This window comes from Mercenaria mercenaria, chromosome 8, assembly GCF_021730395.1.
Source record: "Mercenaria mercenaria strain notata chromosome 8, MADL_Memer_1, whole genome shotgun sequence".
NCBI lineage: Eukaryota > Metazoa > Mollusca > Bivalvia > Venerida > Veneridae > Mercenaria > Mercenaria mercenaria.
Genome location: NC_069368.1, coordinates 30,718,917 through 30,741,032, shown reverse-complemented (window position 1 = coordinate 30,741,032; position 22,116 = coordinate 30,718,917). Strand labels below are relative to the sequence as shown.

Genomic DNA, 22,116 nt, shown 5'->3' with positions numbered 1-22,116 from the left:
GCAACATATGCATTGACTCCGTCGTAGAGTCAGCTATTATTTTTTGTTGCTGGGTTCTGTAATTCCGAAATATTTTCTACTAGATTCTAAATGCCATTAGACCAAAAGCGCCATATACATTAAAATGACCAAATGAATAATCATTCAGTTTCGTTGATTTTTCAGACCGATTTTTTTCCTGCAGTCATAAGTGACACTTATTGTGATATCATAAGTGAAGGGCATATCTTCATTCCACATGTCAATCTTGCCAGCGGACAAGTCCACCGTAACTTTTCTATTCTCTATAAATAGCGCGGTGATAGTTACGTAGCGCCGCACTACGAAAGTTCCACCGCACAAAATGTTATTTCTAGCTTATATTGTTGGTCTGCTGTTTCATACAGCTTATACGATTTCACTTGAGAAAAGGCTTCTCTTACAAGGTAATTGGATTTTCAAAATATGTTCCGCTTTATTTTGATATTATTTTCTTACATGCTAGAAAATATAAATTAGATGTAAGTTCACCAAATTAAAAAAAAAATACGGAGTAAAATTATAAAAATGAGCTTAAAGTACTGTACCTTCCAATGAATTTGGGAATTTGCTACTTTTTGTTGGTCTTTTTTTTATATAGATAATTTCAGTCCTCAAATTGACTCTTTTTCTTGTTTTGTTTGATTGTTTTGCTTTTTTTTTGGACATAATTGGTATATTTAAATAATTCTGTCAGCATTTTAAATCATGTGTTCTTTAAAAAAAATCATACCACGTTAAATTTTATTGCTGAATTTTATAAATGATATAAGTCTAATTGATATGTTCTTTAATGAAAATAAAAAAAAAATCATACCACGTTAAATTTTATTGCTGAATTTTATAAATGATATAAGTCTAATTGATATGTTCTTTAATGAAAATAAAAAAAAATATACCAAGTTAAATTTTATAGCTGAATTTTATGAATTACTGAAAACCATTTGACATAGATTGGACGTTAGCTTGAAAATGCGACCTTATACTTTGCACCCTATTACAAGTATTTTGTATTTCCTTAATTCCTTGTAAAAATAAATCAAAGCCCTGAAAGGACTGATATCCAGTGCTTATTGGGTGATATTTCAGGGTAAGGAATATGGCGCCACTTTATGTTGTTAACCAATCAAAACGCCGTCTGTCCATACTGTTAACCAATCAAAGCGCACGTTATTTCATTTATGCGTGTTGCATTACGAGTAGAATGCGCGAGAGCGACAGAGTGAACGAATTGATTCCTGATATTTTGAATGTGAATATAAAGTTCATAATTATTATTCTAAAATCCGTCGCTGCTTGTTTCTGTCTTTTTGTTGTTTAAAACAGTAGTCCTCAGTTGCTCACACGCTCTCACAATACCTAGATTATAAAAAAAAAACATATGAGACTATTTTTACACGTCCAGAAAGAATGTTTGTGTGATGCGGCCGCATAGAAATAGAAGGAAAACCCAAACGACGCGAGGTTGATTTAGAGCTATAGCCGGTCATTAAGATTTCAAGATTTCAAGATTTTATTTCATACAAACCAGAAGGTCATAGACCCATGTGGCAAAGTACAGCATTTATAAGTATATGGTGACAGCAAACGAAAGTTAACAGTATATACAGTCATCATATCAAATGTGACTTAAGTTTATAACTAGTAATACAATTGATGTAGCAATATAGACATTGGTCATATCAAATATAACGTCAAGTAAAACGTTAGACAATTAGTAGTATAGAAGTTTAGAATGAAATTTAATAAATCGCCACGGACTGGTCAGAAGAGACACTGAAATTGAAAATAAATATATCGGTTGTAATGTACTCTGTATTTGTGTACCTGAATGCGAGCACTAATAACATAATAGTATCTACTACTTCAAGTACATAGTGTCAGTATACTAACTATACTAAAAATGATTATATTGATAAACTTATTGCTACAATTGAAACATATGATAAATATCTGAATACTAATACAGAAGAGCTAGACATGAAAACTTACTTCAGATCACACTCAAAAACTTTCACTACGTTGTAACCTTGTCCGAAAACGAAGTTGACAAGATAACAACAGTGAGACATGCATCTGTTTACAAAATGCTTTGCAAACTGAATTATATTTACAAAATATCAAGAAATCTCAAAAAAACATACATCACAATCAAACTGATATGTTTTAACATCAACACACTATTTACCATTATGTTGTCCATCTTGTCGAATGCGAAAGTTGACAAGCCCGCCTTGTCAGGATGCGAAAAACTGACAAGATTAGACAACTTGGTTATTCATATGCATAGGAAATGCTACAAACTAAATACTAAGTGCATGAAATTTACCTGCATAATAGTTTATACAAAATACTGAGACAATAAGTTAATAAATCACGTTAATATTTGGATTGATGCTGATGTTATTAACATAATGTGACAGACTACTGTCTTATATAAAGTAAACGAGATCTTAATTCAAAAGCTTTTTCTACAAAGCTTGCAAGATTTTTTACTAAACAGTGTTTTCTGAATTATAAGATCGATGAATTTAACAATACTTGGTCTTTTCCAAATCTTGAGGGTAAAAATTGTTCCTTAAATCTGCGTACATATTACACTGAATAACAAAATGGTACTCATCTTCCACAACATTCACAAAAGGTACATTTACGTTCATAAATGGGAGTACTAACAGGCTGATTCCATCTACAGTTTCAATACAAAGGCGATGCGATGACCCCACGTAAACGTGACAAATTGATACGAAATTTTGAGATATTCAATATGTTTAAGTAAGGCTGAAACCTGAATACAGCTATATGTCGGTAAAATAGAGCTCTGCTCGACTCATTTAGCCTTGCTTGCCAGTTCTGTACAAATTGATCTTTAATCCTCTGTTTTACCATTTCTAAAAATAAGTGTACATCGCCAACAGTTTGAAATATCCATGCATCATTAAACCTAATGAATAAAGTAAATCTCTAAGTAATGAACACAGTTTTTCTTGTGGGGTAATCTAGGATATCTTGATACAACATTAAATACACCTTTTTAACATATTTCTTATCATCAGCTTGTAACAATTTTGTCCAGTATTTGATAATGTTCATATATCTTATATTTTGTAAAGGCATTCTTCTTAACTCTCCATATATAAAATCATTCTGTGTACCTTTTTTTACGCCTAAGAGACGTTTACAGAATTGCATATACACTCTATCTAATGTTTTACCATGGTGAAAACCCCAAACTTCGCTACCATAATTGAAAATAGGTACAATAAGTTTGTCAAATAAATCTAGTTTATGTTTAACAGAGATATACGTAAATTTATACAAATATTTATTCATTTGAAATATAGCCTTAAGCGCTTGACCCGCTAAGGTATTCTGTGCTTCAGTAAATGACCCAGCTGTTGTAAATACAACACCAAGATATACAAATCTACCCACTATTTCGATAGTATTATTACCATAATGAAAAGTAATGTTTGCGGGTAAACGCCCACCTTTTCTAAAAATCATAACCTTAGTTTTAAGCGGGTTAACTAATAATTTCCATTTATTACAGTATTCATGCAGCATATCTAAACTAATTTGTAACTCATATTGGCTGTTTGCAAACAAGACAATATCATCTGCATATAGAATTAGAAACATTTTAAACATGTCAACATCTATTCCATTTAAACCACTGGTTACATACATGTCTTCTATATCATTTAAGAACACAGAAAAAAGCAGGGGAGATAAACATTCACCTGTCTTACACCTAGTTGACATTCAAAACTGTTACTTAATTTATTCATATATTTGACTTTCGATTTTATGCCTTCATACATTGATCGTATAATATTAAGGATATTACCCCTAAGACCCAATTTAATCATTTTAAACCATAAGTTGTCACGACAAACATAGTCAAAAGCTTTACTAAAATCTATAAAAGCGCAGAACAATTTGGTTCCGTTATTAATAATATGATTAATCAAACCATGTAGTACAAATACATTGTCTACTGTACTCATTTTTGCTCTAAAACCAGCTTGAGCTTCTATGTATACATCATAACTTTCTGCCCAATCACAAAGACGGTTATTTAGCATTCTTGTAAATAGCTTACCCAACGTACTAAGTAGAGTGATTAAAGCACTGTCGAAAAAATAAAGAGACCTGGACAATTTCTATAATCTGCCAAAGAAGCTCTTTGAATCTGCGTACATTTAAACAATAGAACTCGGTATGTCAATCGTTTTCCATTTCTTTGAAAGCGTCGCATTAAAATGCGTGAACTAACTGCGCTTTTTTCGATGTCATTTAATTAATTTCAGTATTAAATATTCAATATTGTAAATAGATTATTAGTTCTTTATAGAAAAATATCGCTAAATCAATTAAATTATTGCGCTCCTAAGTCGGGCAATATTTCGCTACAGAATAACTAATAGCCTAAATAATATAGTATAATAATAACTTGTGGCCCGACCCATTTGCTTATTTTATTGACTGTACATGTACATTTTTGATGTTTGTTATTACAGACGTGAATAGCAATAAGCAATAAGATATGATTAAACATAATAACCTAAATAATGCTCACATATACATTAAATTCGCGAAGTTTGGTGTGGCCACCGAAAAAGTAAATGATGGTAATGTTATGGATTTCAAGTGCAGACGAAATAAGGGTTCCAATGCAGCCGTTGTTAAGTTCATATTTTGATATTCTGGTGTATGTCTTATTTCTCTCTTTAACTTTATTTAGTGAATGCATGCTCATTCTTAGATTTTGATGAGTGATGAATATGCTTTTGTGCGACTATTTTTTATCAAAAAGTATATCTCCTTACATAATATAATAAAATGTCATTTTAAGGTCACTTCGTGACTTTTGTTATCAAATGACACTGGAGCTTCTTATTCTATTTCTGATTTTATAGAGTAAGATAACACAGATTTAATCAGGCCGTATTCGAAATGAAATATCAAGAGTGCAAGTATACTGTCTTTCCTATACATTTCTTGAGTGCAGCAGTTTAGTATGACTTGAAACCTTACATCCAAATTATTATTATTTTTTTTTACATTTCTGCTCGTTTTACCCATTTGATCAAAACAGATATTCAACTGCTGTTTTTTTTTTTTTTTGGTCACCTAAATTTTCTTTTATTATGAGCTAATACAGAGCAGAAAGACATCATTTGAAATATCGTTTATTGTGGCAGAAATAGTGATTTTTCCATTTAGTTTGATTTAAACATAATTTATTCCTTTCTTTTTACAAGATATGCAATATACACATGAGTCGCGCCATGAGAAAACCATCATAGTGCGTTTGCGACCAGCATGGATCCAGACCAGCCTGCACATCCGCGCAGTCTGGTCAGGATCCATGCTTTTCGCTAACAGTTACTTTGATTGGAATAGGCTTTGAAAGCGAACAGCATGGATCCTGACTAGACTGCGCAGATGTGCAGGCTGGTCTGGATCTATGCTGGTCGATAAGCCACTGTGTTGGTTTTCTCATGGTGTGGCTCATATACAGATAACATACAGAACATTCTAGGAAAGGCAAAAGGGTTGGACCACAAGTTTATCTAACATTTAGTAATTCGGTTCGTCTCCGTCCATTATGTTAAAAGGTTACAACACACTAAATAGCTGTTCTTTTATATTCTATATAAAATTGACATTTTGCTGCAGAACATATTAGGACCCATTTTAAATGTGTGTAACTTATATTTTCTTGAAGGATATTGTCAGTGATGAATAAAAATCAAAAGAAAAGTGGGGGTCATGTTTGATGCAAGAAAACTATTTTCAGTCAAAAGCACACAAACTGCAGAATCAGCTGGAAAATGAGACCCCAAATTGCAGTGGTGGTGCATGATCTGTGTATCCATGACAAAGTTTGTAATGTTATTATTTCATTATGAAGATGCTACCTACCTGTCAAGCATAGATCTGTTATGTGATTTCTGCAAAAAAAAAAAAAGATACAAAGAAATAATGGAAAATAGCTCTACAGAGCAAAAATTAACTGAAGACTATTTGAATCCGCCATTATGCGAGTGCCATTTTCATATTTAGTGTCTGAATGCCAGAATAAGCGTTCAAGGTCAAACTAACATAAATAGTATTCCCTATACATTCTGTATAAAACTGAAAATTTCATTGAGCTACCAAACATAGCTAGACCTATTTTAGAGAACAAAGATCCTTACCTCATTTTAAAGAGTTATGATAAAATTGACAAATATGAAGAGAAAAGGAGGGGTCATCTATCTTCTAAGAGATATCTCTCTTGTCACATTTGCTCACTGTAAAACCACGTCAAAATAACACTGCTGTGACCTTGAAGTACTATACTCATACTAAAATTGAGTTTCATTTCACCAAATACAACCTCCTCTCCCAATTTTCTACCAAAATTGAAATTTAAAAAGAGACCAGCTTTAACTTACATCTCTCTGGCTATGCCAAGTGAAGATTACTGTTAAAAAATCTGTCTGTCATTAGGCTCCCATGCTGGTTCTTTTACCATTGCTGATTTTTGTGCGAGTGGCCCTAATAAGCTTATTACAAAGAGAAAAGCCTTCTTCTGAAATATTGTTTAATGCGACAGAAACAGTGATTTTTTTTTTCATTTCTGTAGCAACGTTACAACACGTGTCGCTGCATCTTAAAGCTACTTGGGGGTGGGGTTTGGTGTTTTACTTGCACTATGAAACATTTGAGCCGTGCCATGTGAAAAAAACCAATATAGTGGTTTTGCGACCAGCATTGATCCAGACCAGCCTGCGCATCCGTGCAGTCTGGTCAGGATCCATGCTGTTCGCTTTCAAAGCCTATAGCAATTAGAGAAACCGTTAGCAAACATCATGGATCCTGACCAGACTGCGCGGATGCGCAGGCTGGTCTGTATCCATGCTGGTCGCAAAGCCACTCTGTTGGTTTTCCCATGGCACGGCTCATTTAAGGTTTTTCTGTTATCAATTAAATCTCATGATGGTTAATATGTTATGCATTCCCTTGGACGGACAATGGTTTAACTGGTCGATTAATTATCAAGTTTCAGATATATCAAACTATTCAAAACAAGTTGCCATTCCTTCTTCTAATTTTAGTAACTTTTTCACAAGGAAATGTCCACAACAGCAAACACTTTACAAACAATAACAATCTGCTTTACAAATTCTAAAACTCTTTATTCTTGATTCTTTTAAAAAAGTATAACTAGACAAAATTTGTTTATTTCTTTAAGCAATGCCAAAATCACGACCGACCACCACCCTACAACGGTAGACATGAAAAACAAAAGACGCCTTGGAGCTGAGTCACGTGATAAAGATAACTGTTAAAATCAGAAAAAAAATCATGTACAGACTGATTGGAGATACTAAAATAATGCTGATTTAAAATAGAGTCTAATCTGATAAAACAATTCTTTTGTAAATGCATTGTCAATATGATTTCTTAGATATTTTAATTAAGGTATAAATGTCTCCAATTCCATTTGAAACAATTCGCAGAAAATTATGTTGAAATATTCAGTTAATGTATGTATAGAAAGTAATGCGATCCGAAAATTTGCTTAAAGCATCGTACTGACCCATGTTTCATTTCATGCCATTAATTTTAGATGATTTTAATGATTATTTCTTAAGAAAATGCTAAACACCAACAAGCTGTTAACGCTTTATGACTGACCCCTGTAACATTTCATGCCAAAACTTATGAGAGGAATTTACAGAAAAACTCTTGTCTAAGAAATTTTATAATATCAGCGGTATGGTAAGCACCATAAAATTAATGGACATTGTTTTATTCCATCATGCTAAATTTTATGAAATTAAAATGTGCCTACTTTAGTACAATACAATGTAAAGAAAAGAGATATTTTCATCATGATGTAATCTAATGGAGATTAAAGATGCTCTAAATTATTTTTCATACCTACTAATGATAAATCAAATGTAGGTAGATGTTTTTAGTGACATGTTTTAATGGTTGTTGTTGTATTTCCAATTCTTTTAATATTATAAAAATGTTTGATTTTTTATCATACCTCACAATGATAAATCATGGTTGTAGAGGTAGATTACATTTTTTTTTTTTGTATTTTTCAGATTCTTTTATTGCTTTTTATCCATTTTATGGCATGAAAATATACATGGTCAGAACTACGTAATTATATACATGTATTTGTGTTTGAAAATATCCTTTTAGTTTATGAACATCATGTTTTCAACAAAAAATAATGTAATTAATCCTAAATGTAGAAAATATTTGATTTAATTAACTGAAAATTAAAAAGCACACTTTACTACTAAATATGTCAAATTATTTGGTTTCATACAAAAATAATGCAAACTTTTTCATTCTATTGATCAAAATTGTTATTTTATAATGCTAATTTCAATAAATGAACTATTCACTGCTTATAATAAATTTTTTGACTTTATCCTGTCACGTGACCAGCAAACTATATTTGGTCTACCGTTTTCAGGAGGCAGTCGGTCAGCATAAAATTTAGTAAGAGAAGATGTCGACATCGTCGACTCTCCATGCGTCTGGATCGTTGTCATCATCAATAAAAGCGCATGGATCGCCTTCAATACTCATAGATTCGCAGGATGGAGATTGGATGGATGAAACAGGCCTTGGTCTTGTCGCTGTTCTTGTGCGCCGGCTTAGGTTATATCGGTTCCTTTCAGCGTCTGCTTGTTTGAATCTGATGTTAAGATCGGTTTTATTCCTGAAGTCTACATCCAGCTCTGACTTTTTTGCCTTACATTTGGTCCTGAAAATGTACATAGTTATAGCTTTCTGACGTAAGCTTTTAAGAATTGGACATTTTATCCTGATGAGCATTACTGTAAGATTCATTAAAGGTTGATGGTGGACTTCTTCAAGTTTAATTAAAAATGACGAACTGTTGCTTTTGCTTTGAAATAAGTAAAACGTGGGTCTCGCAAGGCAGACCTAACAAATATTCCTAAGACAGGTAAAAGCCTCCATAAAGCCTATCCGGCTTGGTGAAGAGTTTGTGAAAGCATTACTAAAATTGGACTTTTTCAAATCTATATTCATGTGTTATGTAGGTACCTTTAGATATAAATGTATCAGACAGGGTAAATTGTTCACAGACAGGGTACATTTTTCATAGGGTAAATTGTTCATAAACACGGTAAATTTTTCATAGACAGTGTAAATTGTTCACAGACAGGGTAAATTGTTCATATGGTAAATTGTTCACAGACAGGGTAAATTGTTCACAGATCGCTTCTATTGTTCTGCATATATTTTTAAGTACTGAAGGTCGTGTCTGGTATACTACGAATACAACTGTGTGGGTTTAACGACATTTATTAAATTAAGCTATGTTGAACAAATTGTTCCATAATGTTTTACTGAAGGTCACGTCTGGAATAATACAACTATGTGGGTTTAAAGAGCCACTGATTGATTGAAGTAAACCAGGTGGTACTTACCTTTTCCTTTCATAGGTTTCTGCAGCAGCTTTCCGTTTTGCCAATTCCACCGCCCTCCTTTTCTCGGCTGTCTGAAGTCTGTCGTCAGTGCCACGACGTATCTAAATGTACACAAAACGTTCTGTGACTTTAACATCAGTTCATACTCAATTACATTTATTAAATACAAATGTACTTTCAAATTGTAATTGCTTAACAAAATCAATTTGTATGCACGCATCAATATGGCACATTTCCCAATGCTTTGTTTTAGCATTTAGATTATCTTAGATAAAATGCTATTATTCTTTTAGCGATCTGCTTCTAAAATATATCAATAATTGCTGTACTGGGCGTCTAATTTTGAAACTTTTCATTCCATATTGGCATATCATTCATGCATTTAAGGTTTGCAATATTTGAATCTTATTCATTCATTAGCATTAACGACATTGGGCGTCTAATGTGATTCCATAATTATTCATTTGGAGTGTCTAAGTATTCATGCATTTGTAGGTTGTAGTTTTGATTCATTCATTTAAAAGTTGCAATATTGGCCTGTGTAATATCTAATTCTTATTTTTTCATTTGCAGATCGCAATGTTAGTACTCTAATTTCGAATCTTACTCGTGTATTTAGAAAATGTTGTATATAAGCATTATACTTACAGGTCCGGCTGTTTGTTTTATAGGAGGCAGGAGCGGCTTCTTTATGACAGGTTTAGTGTCAACCTCTATGACAAAAGCTTCACCTCCCCTTGTCTTCTTGTGTTCATATTGCACTGTAATTATATAATGATGTTAGACGAATTATCACAATCATTCAAACATAATATATAGTCATGGATTCACGTTTTTCCTTGTTTTGCTTTTAACCCTTAGCCTGCTGGCGGCAAGTGATTCTGCCTTTGCGACCAGTGCACTGCACATCCGTGCAGTCTGATCATGGTCTGCACTGTTCACCATTCAGTCAGTATCTTTTTGGTAAGCACCCCTTTTAACAGTTAATGGTACTGTCCAAATTGAAAGACAGACAGGTTCATTATAGAAATTTAGCAGGGTAAGAGTTAATACTTGAAGCGATTGTTTCTTTTGAAGTCTGCTTGATTCGGTTTTTAAGTGTCCTACATGGATTTCCTCCTACTAATATACCGCCGGTAAAAGGATGCAGTTTCAACGCAAAAAAGGTATGTTTTCCCCCAATTCTGGACTTTAAATTCCCCAATGGACGTACATTTTCAGGGTCTTGCTGTTTACAATAGTTCTCACTACTTTAACTGTTTATTTTGGATATGCAAACCAGAGATATGCTATGTTGCTGAACAATTATTAAAATGAAACCCCAGATTTGAAAATATTACACCTATGAAAAACATCTACATATATACATTACGGTAATTTTCATTTTTTTCCCAATTAACACAATATGTGAGAACATTTTTTTTTCCAATCGGTGTTTGTGGCAATACTAAAATGATGAAAAAAGTCTGTCCTAGATGCCCCTTTTTGCTGGAACATATTAAAATAATGCTTAAAACATTTACAATCTAAAAAAGAAATCAAAACTAGCAGAGAACCATATAATTTTAAAACTTTTTCGTGTATCAATTTTTCTCCGGTATATGATTTAACAACATACCGAGGTTCGGCAGGGTGGACCTGTTGGCGATCGCTTTTCTCTTCTTATCTCGCCTCTTCTGTTTCCTCTTGGCGAGCCAAGTTGCAACGAAGCCAAAGCAGCAAGGAAGTTTTCTTGTTTTATTCTTTTCGTCTGTGGATTTGACTTCGTCGCTGCTCATCCTGTTTGTGGCCTCAGTTAACTGCACTTTCTGCTCCTCTGGTTCTTTACTTGTTGTTAAAGTGGATTGTGTTTCCACGACTGGGTTCTTCAGTCCTTTTTTCTGTTGACAACAGAACATTCGTAAGACTACTACACACAACACTAACGAAACGGGAAAAGTTTGCGAATACATTTAAAAGAAAAGATCTAAATAAAAAAGCATGTAGTGTCCCGTGATTTAAGTTGGTATTGCATCCATCCCTTTTTAATTAAGATATGCTAAACTTCCTAATTGAATCTAATTACAATTTTCCGGCACTGCTCTTTTACGATAAAGTACATAAAATGTTACATAAAAATTCTGGTTACCCTTAGATACATGTATTTTAAAAACATACTAGTAAATATTACTAATTTAATAATATCAATATTACTGCTTCAACTTCCAACACTACCACTTCGTCTGTGCTAAGCAAATTAATATCACATTACCTTCTTCTTTTTTGACTTGCCATTTCCCTTCTTCGTTTTCTTCTTCTTATCATTTCGGCAATCAGTTTCTCCTACATCCACATCCTTAGTGGAATCTTCAAATTTCTCTTTATCCTTCTGTGTAACATCCAAAGGTAAAACGGAATTCTTTTTCAGTTTCCTTTGCTTCGATTTTCCGTTTCTAGCTACATTAGAATTTTCATTTGTTTTCGGTTCTACATCCTTTCCTTCCTTAGAGTCGTGAATCTTTACTTCTTTTGCCTCCTTGACCTTGTTTGCGAATTTTAATTCCACCTCGTGGAATGACCTGTCAAATTTCGCAAACTCAGTCTCATGGACTGACCTTGTATGTGGTGGAACTGGAAAAAATTTAGATTTATTCTGTTCTTTACTGAATTTGTTTCGAACATCGTCATGATTGTTACCTGTTTTTGGAGTAACTTTATTAATGTCGTCGTCGGTGACGTCGGCAGCTGGTTTCACCTCTAAAAATTTTACCCTGGGCGGGTCTTTTTCAGCCATTTTGGCTGGTATTGAATTCCCGCACCAATATAGATGTTTTCGGCTGAGATTGCCGTCGCTAAGTGACGTTGTCACGTTAACTTTGTTACGTCACAGACGTCAAAAATGCATTATGGGAATGCTTGCAATTTCGATAAAACTTTAATTCTTATGATGACGGACTAATCACATGAAAGCCATGCCCGAAAGAATGAAAATTATTTTTAGTGTTTGCGAATTAAGCCATTAAGTTGAAATACCTTAGTATTTTCCTTACAAGGTAAATGTATGAAATAAAGTTTTCAAAAACGTTCTGGTTATCTAGTGAACGTTCGCGGATAACTTTATCGATAGATTTTTTTTTAAAAAATGTTTGACTTACTATGAATTTCAATTTTCGTTAAAACATTGTTACGTGTACGCGTTACGCTATAACTGCAAAAATGCCGACATACCTCGATATCTGTTCTTCTTTTCCATATAAGAAATTGAATTGAAATTCTTTCCTTATTTGAGTTTACGGTCTATTATGTTATATTTTAGAAATGCCTTTCATATAACTGAAGTATCTAACATCTTGCCATTATTAAACTAATATGTAATCAGAGCAAGTCATAATTGAAAATGCAACCATAAAACATTGTTATTTAACGAAAAAGTATCAATGTGGTGAAACACTTGGCACTTTGTGTTCGAAATTAAAATAAAGTCATCTTGTTTAAAAGCAGACGACAGTTTTATCTTTGTAGTATCTGACGGTATTGCTGTTGGAACTGTTTCAAACAGTGACCTTGACGAGGCATCCGGTCTTTGTGCTAGCAGACAACATCCGGGTATCTTCTACACGCACAATGACAAGGGTGGGCGAAATAGAATTTATGCCGTTAACGGTACCACAGCGCAGGTGAGGTCTTCAGATCAGAGCTCATTTTATTGTTTTTGTTGAGCAGATATGCATTTTCAAATAATAAGACATTCCTCCGATGTTTGCTTTTTTTTGCAAACTGTCCGGCAGTCTTGAAAGGATTCTATTAAAAAATATATACTTATTATAAGGTTTTTAAAGATTAATTTCGTACCTTAGTGACATCAGCATCCTTTTATAAACGTATGATATTAATGCTGCATAATGACGAATATTTCGTCACCAAACGTAACAGCATTATAGCACAACTGATAACAGGAGGGCCTCCGTGGTTGAGTGATTAAGGTCGCTGGCTTCAGATCACTTGCTACTCACCGCTGTGGGTTCGAAACCTCACATTGGTATAGAATTCTTTCATGTGAGAAAGCCATCCAGAAAGATCGACGATTTTACCCAGCAGTCCCTCCGTATCAAAATAATGCCTAGAGCTACACATGGGGTGTACCCGTTACAACAAAACATTTTATTAAAACTTGGGTAGGTATCTATGTTAATACTTAAAAAAAGATAGAAATACATACATTTCATTGTTCATAGGTAGATGCAGTATTAGTAATAGATGGCGCCAACAGCAAAGACTGGGAGGATGTGGCATGTGGAAAATGCTTTGGACATTTAAATGATAATTGCTTGTACATTGGTAAGCTTACTTGGTATACAATGGAATCGTATCAGATTAGTTAACCTTGTTAGGCAAAGACTTGAAAAACGTTTGCTCATTTCTAAAACATATGTAGGTATAATGTCGAAAGAGATGTGGAACAACCATTTACGCAGAAAATACAGTCAACCTTTTTGTCAGACCATAAGTATGTGAGCCAAGCAGCAGTCTTTACGCGGTTTTTATTACCTTAGAAGTCCAGTATGCTGCAAGTGTTTTAAACTTGAATCGAAACATGTGTTCTTTAAGGTAGCGGACACGTCATCACATTCGGCGATAATGTATTCGTCCTCATTTCGGGATCTTTCGGACATAACATAAATGTTTTTCATTACAGTCAGACAATGCGAAATCACTACGTAATCGATTAATAGCTTGATTCGGGAAGAAAGAGAGCTACTGCACTCGCCCGAGTTTTTAATGTCTTTTTTAAAGTCAAATATTCTGTACTATCAAAGTTTGACTTGAACAAAGTTACACCAGGTAGAACTCGCCCCCATACTCTGATTTGAATTTTGACAGACCGGTTGCCTTTAAACTTTTTTGGTAACTTTTTGATAAAGTCAAATATCTCTGTTACTATCAAAGCTTTATTGAACTAAAGTTTTACTATCAAGATCTGAGAAAACAATCCAACAACTCTGATGAATTTGACAATTATGCCTTTAAACTTAGATTTTTTTTGGTTAAAGGTTTATAAAGTTTTTACTGGCAAAGCTCTAATTCAGAGTCAAGCACTGAGAAAAGTCGAGCGCGCTGTCATCAGACAGCTCTCGTTAGGCCTAAAGTCCAAACATCTTAAAATCAGGAGGTCTCAATTCACATATATTTTTAATATTTTCGCATAGGGTTAATTATACACTAAGTTAAACGACGGTTTTTATGTTTTCTTAGGTAATATCGGAGATGCAGGTGGTCATGGGTCTGCGACGACAATTTACCGTGTCCAGGAACCTGCTGTGCTGAACTCACTAATGCATGTAACAGTCGACGCGACACTCCATTACAGGTTCGAACCTCTAGAACTTCCTTTCAGCTGTAAATGCTCATATCGGTTTTGAAATACCTTCAATAATGCTTAATAGTGTGGTTATGGACAACCTTTTACATAAATATCGAAATTGTTCACATGAATATACATACATGTATATGAAAATATTCCACATCCCGGTCGGGGTTTCGGGCTGGCTGCGACTTAGTGACTTTGCCCACATTTGGATCATAATATACTCTCATTTGTTTATACAGTTTTCAAAGACTTTTCAGACTTTAACATGCCTAAACCTGTTAGTCTACAATAAAAAGCAAGACTCGGGTCTTATATCTCATGCACGCATTCTGGGCGTTTGCTTTTCCTGTTCACTTTCGATCATGTTATCTAAACAATATTTACATTCATTTTATCAAAATGGCTGATCTTTTAATTGCTGATAAGTTAACTACTTGGCCAAGCGTTAGACATATGAGTCTGGATCCTTTGGGATCATGGAGGCAATTCAACATATATGTGTAATAAAGTTCCGCTTAAGCCGGTGCTAGGGAGCTTGAGAGGTATTGCACATTTCATTACCTGTCATGAACAGACTCAATCAAACCAAGTCTGTTATCATTCTTCTTGGTTGCATTCTTTGCTTTCAGAGGATCTTTTTAAATATTTTATCGTCTATTTGCTCGAGCTTTTGTTATCACCATGTCGTTATACTCAATACATGTCATTTGGCATCACAAGTCATGTTGCATCAGTCTTGATTTAATTTTGACAAATAATGACACTTTTTTACTAAAACGTTTTGATTAAAGTTTTGCATGTAAGCGTTTCTATCCGTGGCTAGACGTAGCTATCCGCGCCGTATGTGTGACTGGGGTATAATATTCATACTATCTTATTATTCAAATCTGGAACAATTTATTATCTTATGGGACAGACTTTCTTTTTTGTATGTATCTTAATTGTCATGTATAATCTTTGTGACGCATGATAATTCTTTTAAAACATAGTTATTGTTACATTACGTTTATTTAAGCCTTCTTTAATTTGAGACGTGTTTGTCGAGAAAATTTAAGTAATTCTGATATGTGTTTTTTTGTATAAATGTTAAATTATAAATTGACTGTATGATTGTGTGTATGTGTGAATGTATATCAGTTGAAGGCCATACTGGAAATAAGTTGTAAAATATCTGTATTTGTACACTTAGTATGTCACCTTCAGAAAATAAAATAAAGTTAAATAAAAGATATTGACAAAATTTGGTATGCATGTACGCAAGTATTTGGGGAAAGTAATGAATCGAATGATTTGTGTCTCTTCATAAGTAGACATCAACATTCTGAGCTATGTTCCATATCTACGACAACCTGTTTACAAAATTACTAGTATGCCATTTTTCAACTTGGTCAATCGGGGTGAAACTTTTATATGGATACGTACTACTGTTAGTGGACGGATCCGAATAGTCGATCGCACCGTCATCAGAAAGATCTTTTCCAAACTCACGGTATACATATCATAAACTGTAATATTCCTCAAATGTTACCGCCATCTAGAGCTATCACAGATATGTAGACTTACGTAATAATAATCAAACGTTTTTCTCATGACTTAATCATGTTAATTTCAGCTGGGGCGAAGTAGATGCAGAGACATTGATGCTTACACCGGACGCGGAAATGTACATAGTTTCCAAAGTAGATGGCGGGAAAGGCTTGATTGCACACATTCCAAGTTCTGGCTGGGGTTCAAGCCAACCCGTACAGCTACATTCAAACCAACGTCTAGATGTAACGAGCACACATAATGATCCTGTCGGCGGGGATATATCGCCCGACGGTCAAGAAGTTCTCATTAAAGTCAGGGACCACGTTTTACATTACAATATGAACGGAAGTAAAGATTATTTGGGTACGATATTGTTTTGTTGATTCAATATATTTCTTCGCCTTATCTGTCTTGAGGATCGTGCACGCCACTTATCCACTAAAAGGTCTGAAGGTGTCAACCAAACTATAATTCCTGGCATGTAAACATTACACTCCGATATATTTGTGACCAACACGCACAGATGAGCAAACTGGCAATGCCGAGGCGGTGAATTATTAAAAAAAAATAATAATAAAAATAAATAAATAAAAAATAAATAAATAAATAAATAAAGGGAGAGAGAGAGAGAAAAAGGAAAGACATTGATAGAAATATGCGGCTGTATTGTTCATAAATTGTTTACACATTTTCTTAGAAATCAATATTTTATAGCATCATCATGTCATTGTTTTTACTTCAGCTGTATTGTCCGGAAGTCCCGTACAGTTGCCATACATACACGAGAAACGTGGAGAATCAGTAGCATTCAGTATTGATGGGCAAAGTTATTACACACTCGGGGAGGGACAACATCCAACGTTGTACAGATACAATGCAAATACTTAAAATTTGACTTTTATTTTTGTATAAGTAAGCTTTTGTAATTAAATTATTTGTGAGACTGTGATTGTTGATTCTTGATCAGCGACTTCGAAAATTTTACAAGTTTAGGATTAATGGTCATGAAATGCACGTGTTCTTTCGAAAAAAAGTATTGATATGTTTTTTTTAACTTGCATGTTGTAAAGCGCACTTCATGGTACCACGAGATTTTTGACTATAAGAAATAAACCCACGTCCTTAGGCCTTTGAGGCAGGTACACAAACAACTGATCTTGTCTACCCGCAGATATACCGGATATATCTAAAAGGCAACATGTCTTGTTATTGACTCAATTAGGGGGAAAAGTAGTATGGAGAAAACTCACGTGCAAAATGTTATAAAATATGACACCATTCCTAACGCATTATAGTTACTGGCCACACAACGCAAAACGTAAACTTTTGTTTATTTTTAGATCATGCATATTAATCATATTAATCTCTAGTCTACATTATCAAATATTCAATGCACGGGTTACTACTCTTCACGAATTATTTTTCCTTGTGAGCCTGCAGTTAATAACTGCATTTCACAATAGACTGGCTTAATAACGCGTGAACACAAATTGGCATACCGGCTATTCGTAATGAATATGCACGAGTCCAAGATGGCGGCGGCCTACTGGTAATCCGATCATGCCAAAGTTTAACAGTACCCTCGTATCCATTACCTGCTCAGTCAAGTGTGAAATGTATGTCAGCCTCAAGAGAATAGCCATAGCTTTCGCAGAACTGGTTGTTCAACCCCCGCAGCGGTGAAGGATTCGTCGCAGAAGCGGTGGATAAATATGGCCGACTGACTATATTTACGCTGTCATCTATTGAGTTTTCCCATATTTTTTTCACGTCTGACTGAAGACAACTAGTGAGACATATTTATAGCTTACCAGCTTTGTATCGAGAAATATGCACCCGATATGAATTTAATGGATAGTAAGGATATGTATGTTATTTTGTACATTCAAAAAATAATCGAATAAAAATGTCACTTTTAGTTAATATGTAAACCTGACAAGATTTAGCTTACCAAAAGGTTCCTTATAGCGCATATTAGATATTCTTTTAAAGGATCTTATCTATCTAAAAACATTTAAGTTATTTCACACAAACATTTATTTAACTTATAATAATAATCAAACACCTTCTACCTAAATATTATAGCTCTGTCAGCGCATAATAAATAATAAAGACCATCATTCTATCAAAATTTCGGGAATCCTCTGTCGAAACCTTCCCTAGTGGCACAGATCGGAATTCGGCCATATGTTAGCCTCTTTGTAAATTTAAAGTTTCACATAGCAAAACCTGTGTCAACAATTATGGTCGTAGACTGATGGAGCTATGTAAGGCGTCAGGATTATTTGTTGCAAATGGTCGCTCTGGAAAAGATAGATCTATTGGCAAATGTACGTCTAAAGGTTCTAGTTTAATTGATTACTTGATAATGTCTCCTTGTCAATTTCCACATGTTCACCATTTTGAAATACTGGATTTTGATCCTATTGTATCTGATATACATTGTTGTCTTAGTTTTATGATTGATTCAGCTGGTAGCATTGTTTTAAATTTAGAACATGAAGAAGAGAATATTGTCAGTGACACTAATATTAGTAATACAAAAGATGTACATGTAGTAAGACCTATTTGGGATAATACAGTTAAGGATAAGTTTGTTGATTTGTTTGATCGAGAGGCTATTGCTCAGTTAAATGAAGATCTTGCTGTAATTTATGATACAAAAGAATATACTAGTGATTTAATTAATAATCTTACTGATAGAATTTCTAGTGTTATGTCTGAAGCTGCAGATAAGTGCCATTTAATGGTCACGAAAAATACTAATAGAAAGAAAAAGAATGTCAAATTTAAACCTTGGTTTGATGTTGAGTGCAAAAATGCTAGGAAAAAATATCATTCTGATAAAAGCAGACATAGGAAAATCAGAAGTTCTGATAGTCACGCTGATATGGTTGCTAGTAGTAAGACTTATAAAAAATTGTTGAAAAAAAAAAACTGCAATTGTTTCAAACTGAAGTCAATAAGAAAATTAAAAGTCTGCGTACAACTGACCCAAAATCTTACTGGCAGTTGCTAAATAAATATTCAAGTGAGAAAAAGGAAACTTTGTCTAATATTTCAAGTGAAGTTTTCTATGATCATTTTGTAAAACTGAATCAGTCTGTTGCTACTGATGAGAAATCCTTTGATGATATAGATTTTGACATGCTATCTAGTAATAATACTATGTTAAATGAACCATTCAATGTTTTAGAAGTTCGAAAATGTATAACTAGTTTAAAAAATAGTACAAGTCCATCAATGTTTGATAATAAATTGAATGAGTACTTGAAATATTGTAACAATGATGAGTTTATTGTAGTTATTTGTAAATTGTTCAATATAATTTTGGATTCGGGCATTTTTCCCGAAATTTGGTGTAAAGGTATTATTTTACCTATTTTTAAGAATAAAGGTAGTATGAATAATCCAGATAATTATCGTGGTATAACAATTCTAAGCTGTTTCGGTAAATTATTTACGGCAGTTCTGAATAATAGATTAAATTGTTTTTTTAGAAAGTAATGATGTAATATGTGAAGAACAAGCAGGCTTCCGTAAAGGTTACAGTACAGTAGATCATATATTCTCTTTGAAACTTATTATAGATTTTTATTTAAGTAAAAAGAAAAAACTTTTTGTGCCGTTATTGATTATAAAAAGGCATTTGATTCTGTTAACAGATTAGCACTATGGCGGAAACTGTTAAATAACAACATAGATGGTAAATGTTTAAGAATAATACACAACATGTATTCACTAGCTAAATCATGTGTTAAAGTTGGTAATACACTATCTAATTTCTTTTCTAGTGATACTGGTGTACGCCAGGGAGAAAATCTTTCGCCTGTTTTATTTTCACTATTTTTAAATGATCTTACATCATATATGTCTACAAGGTTTGAAGTGTTATTTACATTGTCTAAAACTACATTTGACTGCTTAAGCGATGAGGATGTTGAAGTATACTTACGCTTATTTCTATTATTATATGCTGATGACACTGTGATCTTGGCTGAAAGTCAAACTGAGTTGCAAAATGCATTATATGCTATGCAAGATTACTGTGCCTTATGGAATTTACAAGTTAATGCTGCTAAAACAAAAGTTTTTGTGTTTACAAAATCTAAAGTTGGTAGTAGAAATTTTGAATTTTTCTATGATAATATAAAACTTGATCTTGTAGAAGACTTCTTTTATCTTGGGGTACAGTTTAATTATAATGGTAACTTCTCAAAAACAAAGAAAAGACTGGCTGACCGGGCTAGAAAAGCTATGTTCGCTTTAATTACAAAATCTCGCAAACTTAACCTTCCAATTTCTATTCAGATTCATTTATTCGATTCTATGATTACCCCTATTTTGTTGTATGGGTCGGAAGTATGGGGCTTTGAGAATATTCGAATCATTGAACAGTTCCAATTAAAATACTGTAAGTTTATACTTAAACTTAAACCTTCCACACCAAATTGTATGGTTTTCTCACCCTGTGACATTTGGCGCCCAACGTGGGGCCGTGACGGCATTACACTGGTTAGTCTCCGACACCTGTAATTGCTTATATATAAAGTACCCGCTGAAATTCGAGGACGAATTTCAAAATGGTGGGGAAATATGTCACGGTATAGAACTTGAATATTAAAACGGGGAGAAAATGTGTAGGCGGCCGGATAGCTCAGTCGGTAGAGCATCGGAACGGTATTCCGAGGCCCCGGGTTCGAGTCCCGGTCTGGCTGCACATTTTTCTCACCCTGTGACATTTGGCGCCCAACATGGGACCGTGACGGCATTACACTGGTTAGTCTCCGACGCCTGTAATTGCTTATATATAAAGTACCCGCTGAAATTCGAGGACGAATTTCAAAAATGGTGGGGAAATATGTCACGGTATAGAACTTGAATATTAAAACGGGGAGAAAATGTGTAGGCGGCCGGATAGCTCAGTCGGTAGAGCATCGGAACGGTATTCCGAGGCCCCGGGTTCGAGTCCCGGTCTGGCTGCACATTTTTCTCACCCTGTGACACTTCCACGCTCACTCACAAAAAGTCCCAGACCTTCTCCGGTGTGGCCGCTATGCCGGGTCCAGATGCACGGACCCTCTCTACAACGCCCATCCGGTGGCACCTAAGTTTCTTCTACTGTTGCGTGTCTACACCAAACCTCGCTATTTTCCGTTCAGGCCCGACTTTAACGTACGCTCATTAAAACACCAGACCTTTTCCGGGGTGACCGCCATGTCGGGTCCGCATGCACGGACCCACTCTACAACGGCCACCCAGTAGCACCCCAGTTTCTTCTACGGATACGGCCAGGCAATCTACTGCTGGGGGCGAAATGGCTCTTTCCAGCGTTCCTGACCAGATACACAAGTCAACTCTTGCTCGGCAACCAGACCCTTCCCAGGATGGCCGCCACCCGGGCGTGGTGAGCGTCCACCCTCTCTACAACGCCCACCCGGTGGCACCCCAGTTCCTTCTACTGTTGCGGGTCTGGACTTCAACACCAAAACTTGCTATTTTCCGTTCAGTCCAAATATATCTCGTATTGTACAGTATAATGTTAAATAACCTTTTTATTCTATATCTATTTTATCTTACTATAATAATAGTTTAAATTAAAAATGTTTCGCTGAATATTGTATTCCTGCCTTTTCTTTTTGAAATTGGCTTACTAGTCTCGTAATTGTTTTTCTTTCCGGTAAACATTGAACGTAAAGGTGAAATGTTGACATTCTAAAATCGCTGAAAGGTTAGTATATTTGA

At 34.4% G+C, this 22,116-nt stretch overlaps 2 protein-coding genes and 2 non-coding genes across 4 annotated transcripts; 3 read left to right on the top strand and 1 right to left on the bottom strand.

The window, feature by feature from the left end:
* Positions 1-329: 329 nt before the first annotated feature.
* Positions 330-17,320, top strand: LOC123547991 (uncharacterized). The gene is made up of 6 exons (XM_045335237.2): positions 330-425; positions 12,996-13,150; positions 13,709-13,811; positions 14,727-14,841; positions 16,454-16,734; positions 17,114-17,320. The coding sequence occupies exons 1-6, from the start codon at positions 344-346 to the stop codon at positions 17,257-17,259; spliced, it is 882 nt and encodes a 293-aa protein (XP_045191172.1). The 5' UTR covers positions 330-343; the 3' UTR covers positions 17,260-17,320.
* Positions 7,194-12,354, bottom strand: LOC123547990 (uncharacterized). The gene is made up of 5 exons (XM_045335236.2): positions 11,746-12,354; positions 11,113-11,374; positions 10,143-10,255; positions 9,495-9,595; positions 7,194-8,803 (listed from the first exon to the last, which is right to left on the bottom strand). The coding sequence occupies exons 1-5, from the start codon at positions 12,265-12,267 to the stop codon at positions 8,533-8,535; spliced, it is 1,269 nt and encodes a 422-aa protein (XP_045191171.2). The 5' UTR covers positions 12,268-12,354; the 3' UTR covers positions 7,194-8,532.
* A 3,697-nt stretch (positions 17,321-21,017) lies between the features above and the next one.
* Trnat-ggu (transfer RNA threonine (anticodon GGU)) lies at positions 21,018-21,089 on the top strand. Its single transcript has one exon. It is a non-coding gene; the product is annotated as a tRNA-Thr (tRNA).
* Positions 21,090-21,282: 193 nt separating this feature from the next.
* On the top strand, positions 21,283-21,354 carry Trnat-ggu (transfer RNA threonine (anticodon GGU)). Its single transcript has one exon. It is a non-coding gene; the product is annotated as a tRNA-Thr (tRNA).
* Positions 21,355-22,116: the final 762 nt, after the last annotated feature.

Excerpts from the sequence above, each read along its gene's own strand:
- LOC123547990 (XM_045335236.2), bottom strand. The coding sequence starts at position 12,267 with ATGGCTGAAAAAGACCCGCCCAGGGTAAAATTTTTAGAGGTGAAACCA. Across the intron at positions 11,375-11,745 it reads GCAAGTCAAAAAAGAAGAAG|AAAAAAGGACTGAAGAACCC; the intron begins GTAATGTGATAT and ends TGTTGTCAACAG. Across the intron at positions 10,256-11,112 it reads GTCCACCCTGCCGAACCTCG|TGCAATATGAACACAAGAAG; the intron begins GTATGTTGTTAA and ends ATATAATTACAG.
- LOC123547991 (XM_045335237.2), top strand. The coding sequence starts at position 344 with ATGTTATTTCTAGCTTATATTGTTGGTCTGCTGTTTCATACAGCTTAT. Across the intron at positions 426-12,995 it reads GAAAAGGCTTCTCTTACAAG|TATCTGACGGTATTGCTGTT; the intron begins GTAATTGGATTT and ends TTATCTTTGTAG. Across the intron at positions 14,842-16,453 it reads GACGCGACACTCCATTACAG|CTGGGGCGAAGTAGATGCAG; the intron begins GTTCGAACCTCT and ends TGTTAATTTCAG.